The sequence below is a fragment of the Xenopus laevis genome, chromosome 8S, assembly GCF_017654675.1.
Source record: "Xenopus laevis strain J_2021 chromosome 8S, Xenopus_laevis_v10.1, whole genome shotgun sequence".
Taxonomy (NCBI): domain Eukaryota; kingdom Metazoa; phylum Chordata; class Amphibia; order Anura; family Pipidae; genus Xenopus; species Xenopus laevis.
In genome coordinates this window covers 43548142-43568415 of record NC_054386.1, presented here as the reverse complement: position 1 = coordinate 43568415, position 20274 = coordinate 43548142, and the positions used below count along the sequence as shown (strand labels likewise).

The window sequence follows — 20274 nt, the reverse complement described above, 5'->3', positions numbered from 1 at the left end:
CTTTTGATAGTAAAGGTTGCTGACCCCTGGACTATGGAATAGTCCAAATTCAAAATCGAAATTTATCATGTACTGTCTCTTTAAAAATTCGACTTGGACCATTCGCCATCTAAAACCTGCAGAATTGCTGTTTTAGCCTATGGGGGACCTCCTAGAACCTATTTGGAGTGAATTGGAAAAAACTTAGATTCGAATTAGATCGAATGCGCTATTATTTCGATTCGTACGATTCGAAAGATGGTGAAAGTAATGAGCAGCTGAAGTTGGAGCAGAATTGTTTCACTTGGTATGGGAACTGGCGGGGTTTTCCCTGTCACTGATGAGGGTTTCTGCAGCCATTGCTTATTCCCACAACCTTGTTTTTTGAAGATAATTAGATTTGTGCACCTCTAATATGTGTGCTTGTACAGGCACACACAAATTTTGAGGCCAACTCACACAAAATTGTGGTTAAAAATGCGCACACAAGTTTAAAATAATTTTTCTTGCACCCATAGCCAGAAAGGAATTAGAGAGAACATTGTTGTGCATGTCTCAATGGTGGAGAGGTCACAAAAGGGGCGGGGCAGGCACGTGCCTATAAAACCTGAAGTCAGCAGTGTACGGTCGCAGGTAGGGAGAGCAGACAGAAAAGCTCAACCCGAACCCACCCGCACATCACTAATGTATGGGGGCAATATCAAGTAATACTGGATACAGGTGATACTGAAGCCTATGGTTCAGATTCATCTGCTATCCCTTGAGAATTTTTTGAGCCTAGCATCAGCTTCTGAAGCTCTCTTTTGGGATTTCTGCATTTAATGTTCTATACTTTTGATTGTAATGGTTCATTGTCTCTTTTTCTTTTACTTACATCAGACATCGTGGGTCACATGGATTCCCCCTGTACAAGAAAGTAGTTTTTAGGGAGTATCTAAACATTGATTTTACGGAACCCTCATTACAGGGAGAGAGAGATGCTCATCTTGGGTTATTGGGACCTCATATACGGGCAGAAATCAATGATGAAATCATAGTAAGTTATTTACAGATGTTATTATCATTATTATAGTAATGTTTATAAGCATGTCTCCTTATTCAATTCCCATTTCCCCCACTTCGATTGAGTTTTCATGGCATAAACCATAAGTTTATTCTTTGGAAAAATATTTAACTCAATATATTGCATTAACTATATTTCCCTGCATTCAATCTCTATTTACTTAATTGATGATAAAAAAAACATGTTTCCAAAATAATGTCTCCTGGGTAGATCATTTGTTAGTTCTCCAACCTAAACACCTGGCAAGGTTTCCTTCTCTTTTGGTTCCCTACTGCAGCCACCCCCTGAAAGCTAGTGGAATCATTCCTGATACAGGTATAGGATCCATTATCTGGAAACCCTTTGTCCAGAAAGCTCAGAATTATGGAAAGGCCATCTCCCATAGACTACATTTTATCCAAATAATCTTTTTTATTTTACAAATGATCATTTTTTCTCTGTAATGATAAAACAATACATTGTACTTGATCCAAACTAAGTTATAATTAATCCTTATTGGAAGCAGGACCAGCCTATTGGGTTTGTTTAATGTTTACTAGTAGACTAAAGGCATGACGATCCAAATTATGGAAAAATCCATTACCTGGAAAGCCCCAGAACCCGAGCACCCGATAACAGGTCCCATACCTGTACTTGCTGCTCTATTAACATAAGTGGCTGAAAGTACCTTTGGTTGCTCCACTTCCCTGTGTCTATTCCACTAAAATGGGTTCAGGCAATGTATGTTGACTGTTTGTTGCTCTGGCTAAGTATTATTATTTTGAATAACAGCAGGAATGGAACTCACATGTATTAATTGCGTGAGATTTAGGCAATTTTATTGAGCCGCAGACTGGCTGACTTTACCTTCTTAATAAAGAGCAGTATGAGAGCAAAGATTACTTTGTTAGCTTTTTTTAAAAGTACAGGAATATATGTCCATCCTATAAAAGGATTAGTAAGGGTATGGAAACTAAATATAGTTTGGTTGCTATGCACCAAACTGTTCATATAAGAGCCAAAAGCAACATCAACTTTTTATACATTTATGCATAGCTAAGGGGTTCTATGTCATGGGAGTAGTTGAAAGTGGCTGCTGTCATTAAAGGAACAGTAACGTCAAAAAAAAAAATTGTTTTAAAGTAATAAAAAACATAATGCAGTGTTGCACTTCAATGGTAAAACTGCTGTTTGCTTCAGAAACACTACTTTTGTTTATATAAATAAGCTGCTGTGTAGCAATGGGGGCAGCTATTCAAAGGAGAAAAGGTTCAGGTTACACAGCAGATAGCAGATAAACTCTGTAGAACATAATGGTGTTATCTGTTATCTACTATTTAACCTGTGCCATATAGCCTTTTTCAATTTCCGCCATTGCTACTCAGCTGCTTGTTTATATGAACTATAGTAGTGTTTCTGAGCAAACAGATCAAATTTACCAGTGCAGGGCAACAGTACATGATATTTTCATTACTTTAAAACACTTTCATTTTTTTGGTGTTACTGTTCCTTTAAGCTGGCCATAGCCAATATCTTGCAAAATCTTTGTTTAAGACAATGTTTTTGTTATATTTTTTATCTAGCAAATGCTTTGGTGTAATGGCACTTGCCTACATGGATACATTCCATATGGGTAAGGGGATTTATCCATAAAATTAATTTGTTTTTTCCCCCAACAGATACACTTTAAGAATATGGCATCACGCCCATACAACTTTTACTCCAATATACTGTCTATGCAGAAAGATTCAAAAGAAAGTGTTTCTCCTCAAGGCACCCGTACATATACAGGGCGAGTAAACGAACAGTTTGGGCCTACAGAGCCTGGAGTCCAATGCAGAGTCTGGCCATACTCATCAAATGTTAATTCAGTATGTGAGCATTTATATGCAGCCATAATAATATGCCTTTATGTTATATAATATGTTTTATGTTCTTGTGGTTTTTGTTCTATTATATGTACCATAGCTAAGGGATTTTGTAGTGCATTACTTACTGTGTACATTACAGCACCCCTGTATTTTTTGCTTTTTATCAGAGTAAATCATACAGATTCCAACTATTCTGTGATAGGAAAGCCCTGGAGCTATAAACGCAGGGGCTGCATGACAAGGGATCCGAATTACCAGCAGCCATCTTACACTAGTTTATATTTAAAGATTGGCAGAATCAGATGTAAAACAATTCAATTAACACCTTGCGCAGATATAGTCAAGAGGATGTGCAAGTAGAAAGGGATTCCACCCCAAAACAGTTTCAAAAAGTTTCCTTTAGTAAAGTATTACACCAACTGTTTTCTCCCCTCAATTCCTGAACTCTTGAATGTCTGCAGATGATGCAGAGTCCTGGAATATGTCTTATCAGTGAACAGTTCACGATCTTTACCTCCAAACGTCCAACTCCTTTCTTATCTTAGCCTCAAAAACACAAAGGTGCGCTATCGAGACACGGGCACAAAATCCCTGCTTAGTTAATACTTACAGGATCTTCCGTGCACGGTCGCGAGTTGTTGCCTATTCGCAGTGTAGTTCAGCTGGCAATCCTGTCTGCATGTATCCGCCCTCGTTCACAATGGAGTCCTGGTTGTAATTCTGTTTGTTGTCTCGTGTTCCACTATTCCTCCATCCACCGCTTCACTTCCTAGTTTCTCATCTCTCGTACTGGTTCCCACTAGGATTGGGCAATGCGGTATAGACGCTATGGGCTGGGAAAACGTTTGAGCAACAGAGGAAGAGCTCAAAGATTTGATTTATTCTGTAATAATAATACACACTTACATTTAAAAGTAGAGTCCTCAGCCTAACGCGTTTTGTGACTTAGTTCACTTCATCGGAGGCTATAGCCCGCATCACTAGGTAACTCCTGTTATAATTAGCATAATTGAATTACTGCTTCCAATTTAGCAAATTTTAAACATAATAATTTAGCAAATTTTAAACATGATCATCTAAATTCAATAATTTAGCTAAAATGTCCATTAAATATTGCACAGAACATTTTCACAGGTATTCCAACAAGTCACCTTTCACAACTCCAATATGTTCTAAACGCGGCCGCTAGACTCATTCATCTAGCTCCCCGCTCAACATCAGCTGCTCCCATATATATGTCTCTTCACTGGCTCCTTGCCCCCTTAGCCTCGCCCCAGGCCTATCCAACCAACCTCACTTTACCTTCCAGCCCCCTTTTTGGCTACCCAGTAGGGCAGCCCCACTATGCCCTGCTGCGACATAACCATCCACCCCCCCATTTTCAAGGGCGGGAGGGAGGGATGGACGTTGAAACTCCTGTGTCATCTACAGGTAATGTGGACTCCTGCATTTTTAGCCCCTTATTTAAAGGCTACGCCCTGCCCCCTTTCGTTCCTGCCTTTCATACTACAACTCCCACAATGCCTGTCATCTCCTTAATTTCCTCTACTCTCCCCTCAGTCATGGGCCCCTTGACTGAGGCTATTTGAGCTTCTGGGATGTGATGTCAGGGGAAGAATCAGTTCACTTTCTTATCTTCTGAACAGATAGAAACATTATAGCAACACAGAACACACTAATCACACCTTCCCAGTGCCCTCCACAGAAAATGACTGCCCCTCGAGTAGGTAAGACTGGATCTAACTGCTTTGCATTGAGCATTGTAACAAGTCTGTATGTCATAGATTCCCTAACTGTGGATGGCTGCTTTTCCCATGCATGTCAAAACCTGTTTCAGTTCAGACGTTTGGGGTTAATCTTTACTTACAGTTGAGATAGGTAGTAATTAGGGGCAATTTTCAGGCCATAGTGTTTATCTAACAAGCTAGAGGGGAGACTCATATGTGGTTCTCCTCCCCCCCCCCCTTTATCAGTATACAGTCAGTTTTGTATTTGTGGGAAAGCCAGAGGTCTCTGCACTCCAAAACAGAGTGCAGCAATTAGCACATTTCAGAAAGCAGTGTGCCTGATGCATAAAATTGCCTGATTTTGTGTGTCTGCCTTTAATGCTCTTTACCTCTCTTCCTTTTGCATTTGTAGGAGAGAGACTTACATTCTGGACTCCTGGGACCCTTCCATGTCTGTCGCCGTCAAGTTCTAAGCAGACATTTTAATCGCCAGATTTCTGTAAGAGATTTCTCACTTATGTTTATGAAAACTGATGAGAGCCAGAGTTGGTATTTCAGTGAGAACCTACAGAAGCAATGCCCTCCTGGTTGTGAAGAAGGTGGGGCTACGCTTGCTTCCTGCCCCCTAGCTTGCACCAAAAGTCTTCTGCTGGAATTTCAGGAGCTACACATGTTTCATGGTATGAACTTTGTTCCAATTGTGTATTGGACAGAATGTAATTTGAAATTGTATTGAATCATCTCCAGTGAATGCAGTTATGAATTGTACAGATGCAAAGTATTCTGCTAGATAAGATTAGTACCATACCAGAATCACCGAAGATTTGTCAGAGAGATGTGATGCGTTTAACTATAATATGCAGTTTCTCATGTTTGATTAATTTCTGAGTTATGTCTGTAACTCAGTCAGTTTTTTTACATTGTGAATTAAATATTGATAAATTATAAGAAAGCATCAGCCCACAATGTAATGCAAAAATCCTTACAGACACCTAACACCTTGAGATACGTTCTCTTTATAGGGTCTTCAGTTGGCCAGCTCAACAAGTAAAGGTTGAAGAGCCACTCAAACTTTTGTGTTGAAAAAAAATGGATTCTGAAACTTTAATATCCCTTATGTATCATGTGGTTTTTTTTTCCTTTATTGTTTCTTAAGTTATTTTGTTAAAATTAAAGAATATGGAATATAGAAAAATTTACAGCACTTCTGCAGGCCTAATCTTGTTTTTTTCTTTCTATATTGCGATAGAGCTACCTGGGCTTTATACACGCAGCTTTGACAGAAAGGCTGGTGTGGCTGCTTTGCCCTGTGCAAAAACAAACTTCCTGACTTGCTACATACGACAACTTACTCAGTGAGCTGAGCCACAAATTTTGGGTGTTCTTGAAATTGCACACATTTTACCCTAGTAACAAATGTGGTGCCAGGCAGCAGCAGTGCTTCCTTGTGTAAAATGGCATATGGTACAGAGGAACAATCAGGGTCGGACTGGGGGGCCCGGGGCCCACCGGGACAGCTGGTCCAGGGCCCCCTGCCGCTCTGTGTGCCGCTCGGTGTGCCGCTCTGTGTGCACGCAAGAACGCGAGAGGCGTTTCTCTGTGCGCATGCGCGAGTGGTGTTTCTTTGTGCGCATGCGCGAGTGGTGTTCCTTTGTGCGCATGTGCGAGCGGTGTTCCTTTGTGCGCATGTGCGAGCGGCGAAGCGCCGAAAACTTTTTTTTTTTAAAAAAAATTTAATTTTCGGAGAGGGGGACTGGCCCGGCGGGGGCCCACGAGGGTCGGGGCCCACCGGGTTTTTTCCCGGTATCCCGCCGGGCCAGTCCGACACTGGGAACAATCATTCTATGGGGTGCCGTTTGTCCCAAATACATTCTGTATACAAAACTATCCCTAATACACAGAATGAATGTCTCTCATGTTATATAAGTATTTGTGACCATACACAGATAAAAAAATATACAAAAGACGTATTTCTATTAAAGAATGAAAATAAAATCTTTCAACTACTACATAATAGATTTAGCCAGAGACTTGGGACTGATCATGTGCATCACACATTGTGTATAGTATGATGTGTAGGTTATATGAGCAGACACTCCTGAGTACTGTGTGTAAACAAAAGGCTTCAGGACTTCAACTTCACCTCCTTTCGTGAATTCGGGTCTTTTCACCGCTTCGGGACTTCAGCTTCGTCTTTTCGGCACTTCCGCATTCTGTAATATGCGAAATGGCCGCATGGCTCGGGCGCTCGTAAAGAGGACCCGGCTCTTTGAAAAATGCAGCACTTCTGGGCCCTCCTTCAGGCCCGGAACACTTGTCCCCCCCTGCTGGCAGCCCTGGACATGCATGTGACATGGGCGCAGTTGTGTTCTCTGCTCTAGTGCCCCCCTCTGATGTGAAAGGGTTAAGCACTGGGCAGGTAAGGGGGCGGCATCATTAGAGTCTTTTGTTGTAAATAAATATAAAGCATTGTATAGCCTGTTGCTTCTATATAAATAGATTATGATCCCCTAAAATTGCCCCTGCCTAAATGACCCCCTTTTGTTTACACACAGAACTCAGGAGTGGCTGCTCATATAACCTACACATCATACTATAGAGAATGCGTGGTCATACCTCCCAACATTTTGGAAGTAAAAATAGGGACAAAAATGTTTTTGTCATGTAGCGCGGCAAATTTTTTTTGACCACAACCATTTTTGTGGCCACACCCCGTAATTACCATGTTCATTTTACAAAGTTTGGCAGGTTAGAAAAGTTTGAAAATATTTCTCCTTATCTAAACTGTTAAAATTACTTATTTTCTTATCTCAAAATTGTTACAAAGCATCTTAGTTGCACCTGTTAGCTGTACTGGCCTCTCTGCCAAAAGCCAATTAAGTTAGAAATTTTGGACACAATAAAGATCTTTACACTTTGAATTGGTGCCTGCTGGAAGTCTGCGTTCATTGAGTGCCTGCTACTTTTTACATTTCGGTTTGTCTGCCCCCTATGCTGAGGCCACTTCCCTTAAGTGGTGGGTAATTTGTTTACCACATTGAAGTACCCATACTACAGATGACTTCTTGTAAGTTAGAAATTTTGTTTCTTTTTCTGGCTGTTCAGTGCAGAGAAAAGAGGTACTTTCCAGTACAAATGAGGGACCTCAGGTTGAGCTGTCAAAAGAGGGACTGTCCCTCTGAAAAAGGGACAGTTGGGAGGTATGTGTGCACATGATCAGTCCCAAGTCTCTGGCTAAAGCTATTATGTAGTAGTTGAACTATAGGTAAGCACATTATTAAGAGACTACTACAAGCTAATTGGTGCAAGATTACAGCTAGGAGGAGACATTGGAGTCTAACTGTCATATACAAAACTTATAACTGTCTCTGAGAGTCAGGCAAAGCAGCCAGACAAGCACAGTAACTTCTGGTACATTTAAAAGAAGATGGCAGGTGGGTGTGGCCTGTCCCAGACAGGAAGAGGAACAGGAGTGAGTCATAAGATAATGGCAAAACAGTAGGAATGCCCTTAACCAAAATGGCCACACAAGCAGGTTACTACAATAAGAATAGCCATATCACCTAAAATGATCATATTTATGTTTTGCATACTTTTCTTTTTCTACAATCATTATAAGTGCAGCATTATATTTCTCAGCCATTTGTAAAGACTTCCATTTATGAACCTGTAGTGTTTAACAGCAGCCCTTTTAGGAAAGGTTTGTTCATGTTTATTACTATGCAGCACAGGGGACATTAGAGGGCGCCCTCTATAGCAGGTCAGATACTTTGCCTAAGCCATGTGGAGCAGAGCTGGCCACTTCTCATCTTGTTTGTATATGGCAATAAGCTTTGTTCTTATTGGTTCAGGAATGTGACTGACAGTGTTGCTTCACAGAATGGTTATTTTATCTGTTTTGTGAAACAAAACTGTCATTTTGTGGAAAGAATGAATCCTGTGCTATAAAATCTTGCTTTCTGTCGCAGATATCTATTTTGTCATTCAAATCTAGCTTGACAAGCACTAGTTAGTTACACTGTTATATATTATGTCCAACTTTGTTTTTACATAATTCATTCTGTAAGTAACTTTGCACATAAGTGTGTCCATTACATGGAGGTTATACATTTGTGAGACAGATTGCTTGTTAAACTATACAGAATGGAGTTTGTGATATAATGACATCCTTTTGTGCACTAACCAGATTTTGTTTTCATTCTTTAATAGAAATAAGTCTTTTGTATATTTTTTTTCTCTGTGTATGGTCACAAATACTTATATAACATGAAAGACATTCATCCTTTGTATTAGGGATAGTTTTGTATACAGAATGTATTTGGGACAAACGGCACCCCATATCATTCTTTTACAAAAAAGGAGGGTTGTGGGTACACTCCTAAGGCCATATAAAAACATATTTAAATACAATAACCCCCTGTCTAAAAAAAGCAAAACAGGGTTTTTTGTTACAAAGTTATGATCATAAAATTGATAAGACGTCATACCACGTCAAAGTAAACCCCTGTACGGCTGTCCCTAACTCGTTTACCTGTGATCAAAATATAAAAACTTGGTTTCAATCTGTGGACTAAATCCTCCTCTTCACAATCACTTTTTTTTAAAAAAATGGCCGTTGGTCTGGGCAGTCTCACCTTCAAAAGCCGCATATGCAGGTGGCAGGGGAGGATCTAGTCCATAGATTGAAACCAAGCTTTTATATTTTGATCACAGGTAAACAAGTTAGGGACCGCCGTATGGGGTTTACCTAGACATGGCAGCTTATCAATTTTATGATCATACCTTTGTAACAAAAAACCCTGTTTTTCTATTTTTAGACAGGGGATTATTGTATTTAAATATGTTTTTATATGGCCTTAGGAGTGCAACCACAACCCTCCTTTTTTGTACCAACAATCATTCTTTTGTCAAAATGGAAATATGATTCTGTACATGACTGCTCCAGAGAAATGCACATGTGCCAGTCTGTGTCTGAATGTGTGATGCTCTGTTAGATGCTGTAAATATGTGTTTGATGCATTTATCAGTCTGCTAATTTCTTACTGTAGCCATCAATGGATACACAGCAGATTCACTGCCTGGACTCATTATGCCCTTGGGACAACGAATACGGTGGCATCTTCTCAGTATTGGAAGCAGCAATATTCTTCCTATTCACTTCCATGGAAACATATTGACAGACCATGGTAAAGAAGAGCATCGATTAAGCTTGCTGAATTTGTATCCTGGTAAGAGAAAACGTATTTTACATTGTGGGGTTTTCCGAATAAAGGATCTTTATACCTTAAGTCTTTATACCTTAAGTATACTAGAAAACCATGTAAATATTAAATAAGGCCAATAATCTGGTTTTGCTTCCAGTAAGGATCCATTATATCTTAGTTTGGATCAAATACAAAGTACTGTTTTATTATTACAGAGAAAAAGAAACAACTTGAGCCTTTCTCAAAGTGCCTAATTAGGATTAAACCTGCCTTAAATACATAGACTGGCGGGAAGACGGCTAACTAATCTCTGACATATCAGTATCATCACTATTAAGCAATTCCCCTCAAGGCTAAATGTAAAATACAAGCAATGCATACATAGCATATTACTTCTACATGTTCAGAACTTTTATAAAATCCTAGTTAATGTAATTATCAATAATGGTAATAAACAATGTTGCTTATATTACTATAGTATCATTCTTTGAGTCATGTTTAGAATGAACAGGACCCTATCCCTCCCAATCGTTTTGTTACGGGATGATTCTTGTATGCATCATAACCCCACAGCATGGCTTAGCTTCCCCTTATGTATGTTTTTTAAAACCCCGAAAACTTTTCTGTATCACACCAGCAGCGGTTAGTCACACCAAAACCACATATCCAGCACCGTCTGCACCCTTTCACTGCTCTTTCGATAACACCCTGTCATCACCTCTCCATGACACTAGTCACTGAATATACACACGTATAGCTCTGCAAACTTTGGTTACCCACCCATACTCTCATAAGAATTTTCTAATTAGGGTGTCTGAACTAATTAACTAAAACTTGGTTATTTATCAAGGTCCGAATTTATCTCAATATCGGCTGCTACAAACTCCGATCTAAGCCGCTCGGTTTTTAAATCTTATTTATTATTACATTTTCCCCGAAAACTCTGAAAACATTATGGAATTGCCTGAAACCCCCGACACAACCAAAAATCAGTGGGACTGTTCCCATTGACTTTTATGCAACCTCGACAGGTTTAGGATGCCGTGTTTTTATATGCGGGCTTTTTAGCCCTCGGGGTTTAATAAATTCCAAAAAATTTTAGATTTTTTTAAAAGCCGATGATAACACATCTTATACGTTGGATTTAGAATGAATTTATTGATGCTGCACCCAGGCACACTATTTTTATTATCGTGAGTGTTGGCTTCTCGGTGGACTATATATATATATATATAATTTATGCCAAGTGCAAAAACAAAAAGGTAAACATAAACTTAGACACTCCTGCACAAAGCACATTATTACTACTAGAAGTTAGTTTATGATTACTCAATGAAAAGTTGCAGGTATTGGCCCTATTGGATGTGTCTATTTAGCCAGCCTGCATATTGCAATAACTGCTGCCTGCTTGAAGGTGGCAAGAATTTCAGGCTTTAAGTCTTATTAACAACTACGGACTGACTGTGTGTGTGTGTACAAGGCAGAGGGGACACACTGTCTTCTAATTTATTGAAAGTAGACACTACCAAATAAACGGTCATTCTTTTACTTATTTCTACTCATTTTTGTATTTCTTTGGATTAAAGGGGTTGTTATAAAATGTCACTTTTGTTTCAGTGCAATTACCATTTTGATGCAATTGATTCTTTCAGTTGCTCCCATGGGGTTAAGTCCTTCATGGCTTCATACTGTGCATAAATATATACCAGTAAGCCTTTACTGCATAATTTATGCAAATGTTTTAGTACTTGGTTCTTTATACTTTTTTTTTTTTAGGTGTGTCAGTATCTTTAGAAATGGCGCCCCAGTCAATCGGTCTCTGGCGTGTGGAAACAGAAGCAGAATATCCAGTTTCTGAAATGATGGCTCTATATCTTGTTTATGATCCACGTGAGTATGGGTATCAAATGAAAGTTGTGACTATGAAATATCAATTGGCAATGGAAGCATCAGAGAAACATGGAGTACATTAAGGGAAGGCATTTGAAATTGCTTTATACATTGTTGAATGTAATGGAACTAGCTCACCTAAAAGGCAAGGAAAGGCAAATTCAACATGTGGGGCAGTCACAACCTCCCTGCTTATTTAAAGGGATCCTGTCATCAGAAAACATGTTTTTTTCAAAACGCATCAGTTAATAGTGCTACGCCAGCAGACTTCTGCACTGAAATCCATTTCTCAAAAGAGCAAACAGATTTTTTTATATTCAATTTTGAAATCTGACATGGGGCTAGACATTTTGTCAATTTCCCAGCTGCCCCTTGTCATGTGACTTGTGCCTGCACTGTAGGAGACAAATGCTTTCTGGCAGGCTGCTGTTTTCCTTCTCAATGTGACTGAATGTGTCTCAGTGGGACATGGGCTTTTACTATTGAATGTTGTTTTCAGATTTACCAGCCAGCTGTTATCTTGTGTTAGGGAGCTGCTATCTGGTTACCTTCCCATTGTTCTTTTGTTTGGCTGCTGGTGGGGGGGGGGAAGGGAGGGGGGTGATATCACTCCAACTTGCAGTACAGCAGTAAAGAGTGATTGAAGTTTCTCAGAGTACAAGTCACATGACCTGGGGCAGCTGGGAAATTGACAATATGTCTAGCCCCATGTCAGATTTCAAAATTGAATATAAAAAAATCTGTTTGCTCTTTTGAGAAATGGATTTCAGTGCAGAATTCTGCCGGAGCAGCACTATTAACTGATTCATTTTGGAAAAAAAATGTTTTCCCCATTACAGTATCCCTTTAAGAATAAACAGAACTGGTCTGGAGAAATAAACAAAGCATCCTGGCTTTGACTACGCTACTGTACATACACAAGTGTCAACAAGCAATAGGGATGCTTGGGAAAAGTGAGTAAAATGACAGAGGGACCTGTCCATAGGCTGGTGCCCAATTGGATTTACTTGGGGATGCATAAAACATTCATACAACTTTAAGCATGTTTAGAGATGCTAATCTTTAATATATAAATATATGAACTCAGTTTGACTTTAACCTATCAACCATCCTAATCCTAGTAATATCCTAGTAATATCAATACCTAACATTTTTATTACATGCCTAACTTATTCATGTTAGGTTTAAAAATTAAGTCTTAGGCTTTCTTAAAGGAATTGTTCAGTATAAAAAGAAAAACTGGGTAAATAGATAATCTGTGCAAAATAAAAAATGTTTCTAATATAATTAGCCAAAAATGTAAAGTAAAGTGTAGTGGGAAGAAAGTCAGACCATGATGTTGCAGTAGAGGAACTCTTTTTGGATACAGCAAAAACAAAATGTTTGAAAGCAGTGCCACATGAATGATCAACATACCGTATAAACCTTGGGTCTTGGGAATCACATGTACATATATTAAAGATTTGAAGGATTATATGCAATTGGTTTTTCCTCTTTTGGTACGAAATAGGCCGGCAATGCTATGTTATAAATGTTATGTTCATCCAGCATAATAGCACATGCAAATAAAATATTTATTGGCAACAAATGTTTTATTATTATTATGACAGATTTACTGAGCCATGAATGGCATTTGACCCTTTATCATCTTGAGTGCTTTACCCATTGTATATTACACCATTCTTCTGTTATCTGCTATGTAAACATCTGCCCTATAACCCAGTTTCATCTTGAATGGGTGCCCTCTGGCTTCACAGTAGCCTTTATTGACATTGCTCTTACATCATTTGCTTCATAATTTTCTCCAAGGATCTAGATAGAATATGAAAGTGACTTCCCCTTCTCTCTTCAACAGAGTGTCGGCAGCCTCTAGGATTGTCTAGTGGAAAAATCAAAGACTCTCAGATTTCTGCATCAGGACATTATGGTGAGAAATATAGTATATAATACTAGACGGTATTTGAGACCACTTGCAGGAACAGATGTTGGTTAAAACATAATTATGTGCAATCATGGTTTCATGACAGTTTTAACTTTAATCATCTTGATTTTTCAGAGCAACAGTGTGATGAAAAAAACATTATTTTAATCAAATCTCCTTCATAATTACACCGTCAGCGTAATGAACTATAAGCCTGAGACAAATATATACATTTTTTAAAAAGCAAAAAAACATTTTGAAAAAGCTCTATTTGTCTGGCTAATGTTAAAGGGATACTGTAATGGGGAAACATGTTTTTTTTAAAAAAATGCATCAGTTAATAGTGCTGCTCCAGCAGACTTCTGCACTGAAATCAATTTTTCAAAAGAGCAAACTGTTTTTTTTTTTTAATTTTGAAATCTGTCATGGGACTAGACATATTGTCAGTTTCCCAGGTGCCCCCAGTCATGGGACTTGTGTTCTGATAAACTGCAGTCACTCTTTAGGGTGGTGGCAGATGGGGAGATTAGTTGTCCAGCTTTGGGCGACTAATCTCCCCAAAATGCCTTCCCGCCAACAAGAATACGAATCAATGGGAGGATGGCATACAAATCGGCCGAAGTTTCCTCGTGGGGCATCATAAGCTGTAAATTTATGGATGTCTGACTTCGTTTCTGTGTTTCTAAATTCAGTTTAAGTAACTTAAGTAATATACAGGGTTCTGTATTGGATCCACATTTATTTAATTTGTTCATTAATGATTTTGGGAAGGGTATTGTAAGATGTGGTAATGGCACAAAACTATGCAGCCCAATTCATTCCAACAAAGGTGTGGCATCCTCATGACAGATGGGATTCAATGTAGATAATTATAAGCTTATGCACCTGGACTGGAATTCAAAATATGCCCTTGTACTTCAAGTTCACAGAGGCCCACATATTCCCCCACCAACCCACTAAATATTGACTGTCTATAGCAGGGCTGTCCAACTGGTGGTCCTCCTTTGTGTGGCCCTCCACATGAAAGCCTGCCTGCTGTGTCTGCTTACCATGTGTAAATTTAAAAGGTACCAGTACAGAGATTAACTGGCCCCTGCATTGTTTACTCCTCAAATTCTTACAGGGAGGAGGCATATGGATTCAAGGGTATGTCTTAAAGTGATACTGACGCTAAAAAACTACTTTTTTTAAAATATGAATGTACGTTAAAAGTTACCTATAGGTCATGTTGCTGAGAGGTCTGTTTTTGTAAATAATTGTTAGTTGAAGTTCCTAAACCTGACTGTTTAGCCAACCTGACTTTCCCATCTCAGCCTGTCAGTTAAAGTTTCTAATGCTAACGGACTTCTGCTGCACAAATATGGCAGCCCCCTCATAGAACAGCACGTGGAGTCAAATAGGTAATGTAAAAGCTTTGAGCAAATACTTTATGGCAAAATTTTAAGTAGCAAACAAAGCGAATACTATGATAGATGTAAAAAATTTTAATTTCTGGTGTCAGTATCTCTTTAATATGACTTAACTTTTTTCAAATATGAGTGACATCCCTGCAGTGAGAACCAACCGTTTGCTTTTTTGGTCTGCTATTAATGTGGATATGGTCTTGCGGTAACTTGGGTGTGGTTTAAAGTGGGTGTGTCTAAAAAAAAGCAGTGGCTAACACTGGCTTCCACTATCTGCCCTCCACAATGTAGACCAGAAAAATTCCAGCCCTCTGTGCCATAGAATTGTACAACACTGGTCTATAGCATCCTACAGCAACCCCTCTGATATTTGTCAGAAACCACATATTGCAAGTCTGGATCTGTATGCAGCCACTTTTTTCTCTTATTGGGTCTGTGTTAAGTTTGCTATAGGCGTGCAGATTTTAGCCTCATATGTGATTTAAGATTGTACATCACAATCTTCCGATTTGCAACTAACCATTCAGATTAAATAAAGTAGTAAAAGAATAGTAAAAGAATACATCAGATGATGTTTTGGGCGTAACAACAATCGTATGAAAGTTATGTCCGACAAATAGTAGTGACAGTCACCCATGTAGTCAGAAAGGCAATACATACAGAGATATTATCGTTAGCTAACAAAAATCTTCTAACCTGTTCCGATTGACTAAACGACTGATCGTCATGGTACGAAAAAGGTTGGGCATATCCACACACGGTCCGAAGATTGTATGAAAATAATTTTCATGCGACTTTATCTTTTCATCTATGGCCAGGACTTCTGGGTACTTGTATATAAGAAACGTGGCTGTAGCAAGCAATGCCAGTCAGCTGCTGCAATGGCAAACACAGTTTTGAGCTGTATTAAAAAGAGTGTGGATTCATGGGAGGACATGTATTCATGTTATTTACACTGGGAGAAAAGCACTAAAAAGAGATATGATAAGCTTCCAGGAGTACAGTAACCCACATCCACCAGATATTTTAAATACTGTATATAAGGGGACCATATAGTAAACTGTCTAATGCATTATTTACCAGTTGGTTCTTCCAGCAAACAGAAGGGCATCCATTTAGATTATAAGAAAGGAGGTCCCATTGAAAGTTTTTAAAAGAAGAGCTGTTATGTTGGTTAATTCTCTCCATGAATCAGTTGTACTATAACAGATACATTAACAAGTTTCAAGGGGTAGGATGGGTTTTAATAAAGTGAGAAAATACCGAAAATAGCTCTTATTGCAAAGTTTATCCCGGGACTGGTCCAACTGTCGTCTTGGAGTCTGCAAAGAATCTGTTTCCCCTGTGAGGCAAATTAGAGAGACTTCAGCTGGGATTAATTGTTTTCCTCTGGGTCAACTAGAAATTGAGGAGCTTGATGAGCATGTATATATATGTATATATATATATATATATAGCAAGCAGAATGGAACGCACTCCTATAATAGTAAGAAAAACCTGGGTGCTAGTCTGTAGGTCAGAGATACAAAAATGCAATAGTTGACAGCACTCCAAGGAAAATACACGATGCTTGAATAATCAAATAGTGGAGGTTTTATTGAAATCCAACGTTTCGGCTCCACACAGGAGCCTTCGTCAGGGAACAAACACACAGTGCACAAAACAGAGTTTAAATGAAGCCAAAATGGCGCCAAAACAGCAGGCATGTAGTGCCTGTCAATCATCATTAAGAGGTTAAAAACAACAAACCCGCTGCCATTTGTCTGTATACCTTATGTATGTGGCCATTATGTATAGGAGACCATGGGTGCGTCCTTCCTTCCCCCTGTGAGTAGCCGAATGCCGTCGCTCTCCTTGGAGGAACCCGTCCTTCATGCTGGAGCGGTGGATCGGAACCACTGTGTTCCGTCGGGCTGCCGAGAGTAGACGCTTCACGTCGTTGCTAGGCAACCCAGAGCGCGCAACCGTAGCAGTGTGCTTTGGACCCTAGCAACGCAATCAGTCCGACACACGGACTCCTTGCTTGCCAGGTAGGGTGCAGGTTTGACACGGGCCATCAGTGGGGACAGGTGGGGCGGACCGAATTAACCAATACCGCACCGGCTTTGATTCAGTCGGACCTTACCCCCACTCCCTCTGGCTGCCAAAAAGTAGCAAGTAGGCACGGCGCTCCATTGCTCAGGTGCCAGCATAATAAACGCTACAACACTTCTCCTCTCATAGGCTTTGTCCACATCCAGCATTGGGTTCTGACAGGTTCTGTTATGCCTGCGGGGATTAATCGCTAGTGCTTGCACCATCTGGTCATAGGGTAGGGTATAGGGTAGGGTTAGCCTACTCAATTGATTTGGCCAACATAAGGGGTACATGGCAGGGGTTAGAAAGTGTACTGATAAGGTATCTAGCCCTAAGATGTTAAAGGGACATATTGACATGTGACACAACCAAAAAAGGTAAAATGGTTTGAGACAAACATTAGCACATTGGAACATTAGGTCTACATTCCAGTAATTATATAGGGGACTTAACTAGCATGACATTAATAGGACAAAAGCAGTATCTTCCAGTAGTCATAAGAAACACCCCAAGGGGAGTGTTTCATTAAGTCCTCGTGGGGCCAATGTTTCAAGGCGATAGATCCACCGGGACTCTCTTCGAAGGAGGGCTTGGTCCCTGTCCCCCCCTCTTGGAAGTGGGGGTTGGTGGTCAATGGCCATACATCTAAGCGTTGGCAATGAATGTCCTTTGCTTAGAAAGTGTTTCGCCACTGGTTGTCCCGCTTTGTGTTCCTTCAGGGCTTTGCTGATCGACGATCTATGGTTAGCAATTCTTTCTCTCAGGGTAGTACATGTTTTCCCCACGTAGTAGAGACCACAGGGGCATGTGATGATGTACACCACGTACGTGGACGTACAGGTCAAGCGATGTTTGATGCTGAATCTTTTGCCCTTGTGTGGATGGGGAAAGTCTGGTCCAGTTAGCAGACATCTACAAGTGGTGCAATCAGGGCATTTGTAACACCCCAGTTTTGTTTGTTTTGTTAGCCAGTTAGTGTCTTTCGTGGCTGCCTTACTGAGGTCCGTCCGTACTAGCAGGTCTCTAAGACTTTTATCCCTTCTGTATCCAAAGATGGGTTTTGGTGCTTTGTGAAGAGAGAGTGAGTCGTCCATGTTCAGCATGGGCCAATGTTTATTAACACTTTCTTTTATATGGCGTGATGCTGAGGAGTAAGTTGTTGTAAAGATCAATGGGCTTTTAGCACCCTTCGAGTCAGGTTTTGTGGACAGCAATTTTCTTGGGAGTGCTGTAGAGCCCTTTTCATTTGTGTGTGTAGCACCTCTATTGGGTATCCTCTTTCCACGAACCTATTGAACATGTCTTTTAGTTGTTCGTCAGCTGTCTCTTTTACGCTGTTGTTTCTTATTACCCTCAGGAACTGGGAATATGGAATGCCCCTAGTTGTCGACGGGGGGTGGTTGCTGGCGGCATGTAGTATAGTATTCCTATCCGTGAGTTTTCTGAACAGTCTGGTTCCAATTTTCTTGTCAAGTAGAAAAATGTTGAGATCCAGGAAATTGATGGAGTTCTTATCGAACTCAAGTGTAAATTTGATGGGTGTATCAAGACTGTTCAGATACTGATGATAATCCATAAGAGCTGCCTCCGTATTAGACCAAATGAAAAACAGATCGTCAATATAGCGAAAGTACAATAATATCGACTTACTTACTTGTGGGTAGATGTGTTGCGTCTCGAAGTCTAACATGAACAAGTTTGCATAGGAGGGAGCTAGGGCACTGCCCATTGCTGTCCCTGAGATCTGTAGGTAAAATAATTTGTCGAATCTAAAAAAGTTCCTGGTCAGAGTCAGTTCCAACAGATGTAGTAAGAACTCTATGGGTACTTTGGCCGGTGGGGAGGCAATGAGAGCTCTTTTGCAGGCTTGGATCCCCTGGTCATGGGGGATTATGGTGTAAAGGCTTTTGACATCCATCGTTGCTAGCAGGCAGTCATCAGGTATGATGTCAAGATCCTTGAGTTTCCTGATGACGTGGCTCGAATCCTGTGTGTAGGAGGGCATGGCACGTACTAGTGGTTGAAGGAAATGGTCCACAAATGTGGCCACGGGTTGGTACAAGGAACCCACAGCTGAAATGATTGGCCTACCGGGTGGACTGGATAGCGACTTATGTACCTTCGGTAAGGTATAAATAATTGGTATCCGTGGAAATGTAGTCGTTAGGTATTTGAGTGTGCTCTGATTGATCCAACCAGCATTAAGGGCCAGAGACAAGATTTCATCAATTTCCCGTTTAAACTTGTGAGTCGGGTTCCCTTGTAATGACCTATACGTATTGTGGTCAGAGAGTTGTCCCAGTAGTTCTTCTTTGTAATATGCCCGATCCAAGAGGACAATTCAGCCCCCCTTGTCTGCCGGTCTTATAATCAATGTCTCGTCTGCTTGTAGGGTTTTAATAGCTAGTCTTTCAGCTGGAGTCAGATTGTTCTGTTTGGAGGCCTGAGTAGGTCTGGTTTTAATGTCATTGATGAGAATATTCCCAAAGGTTTTGATTGGAGCAGGGGTATTAGTTGGTTCAAATGTGCTCTTACTCTTAAACTGACTACTCCCAGTCTCTGGAGAGTCTCTAAAATGTTCTTTTAGTTTCAATTTGCGTTGAAATTTGTGGACGTCTATCAATAGGTCAAAAGTATCTGGGGTGTTGCTGGGTACAAACGAAAGACCCTTTGAAAGCAAGGCGATTTCTCCGGGTGTGAGTAAATGCTTGCTCAGGTTAAATACTACGTTTTCCGGCCCCTTGGTGGTTTGCCTTTGGGGTTTATGGCCCCCCCGTCTGGTGGTCCCTCTCCTCCTCCTTCCGTTCCTGTGTCCTTTTTGGACCGTGTTCTTACCCCTAAAAAAGGCTTAGATGTGTTGTTGTCAGCTCCTGTGTCAGAATCCGTCGATTGGTCGGAGCTGTCCAGTGTTTGAAGGGTTTTTGGGAGTCGTCTTCTTTTCAGGAACCGTGCCCTGGGGTTATCTGGTCTTAGTCCGAGCAGCCAGCCGTACACTCTTTTCATTTTGTAATCCTCAGAGACCTTTTTCAGTTTATTCTGTTTAAACACGGTTAGGTCCTTTTTATGTTTGTCAATCGCAACTTGCAGTTTGTTGATCCAATCGAGCGTGTTGTCGGTCCTAAGGGTTTCCAGATACTGTTCCTCCAATCGCCCGATATCGC

The 20274-nt window shown here is 40.3% G+C and overlaps 1 protein-coding gene across 1 annotated transcript in view; it reads left to right on the top strand.

Annotated features, from left to right (window-relative positions):
* Positions 1–20274, top strand: part of LOC108700524 (coagulation factor VIII) — a 61941-nt gene that overhangs the window by 32613 nt on the left and 9054 nt on the right. The window contains exons 15-20 of the mRNA XM_041574829.1: positions 859–1015; positions 2701–2892; positions 5032–5299; positions 9668–9847; positions 11600–11713; positions 13569–13640. Of these exons, the coding sequence (XP_041430763.1) occupies positions 859–1015; positions 2701–2892; positions 5032–5299; positions 9668–9847; positions 11600–11713; positions 13569–13640 (983 nt within the window). The remainder of the gene's footprint in view (positions 1–858; positions 1016–2700; positions 2893–5031; positions 5300–9667; positions 9848–11599; positions 11714–13568; positions 13641–20274) is intronic.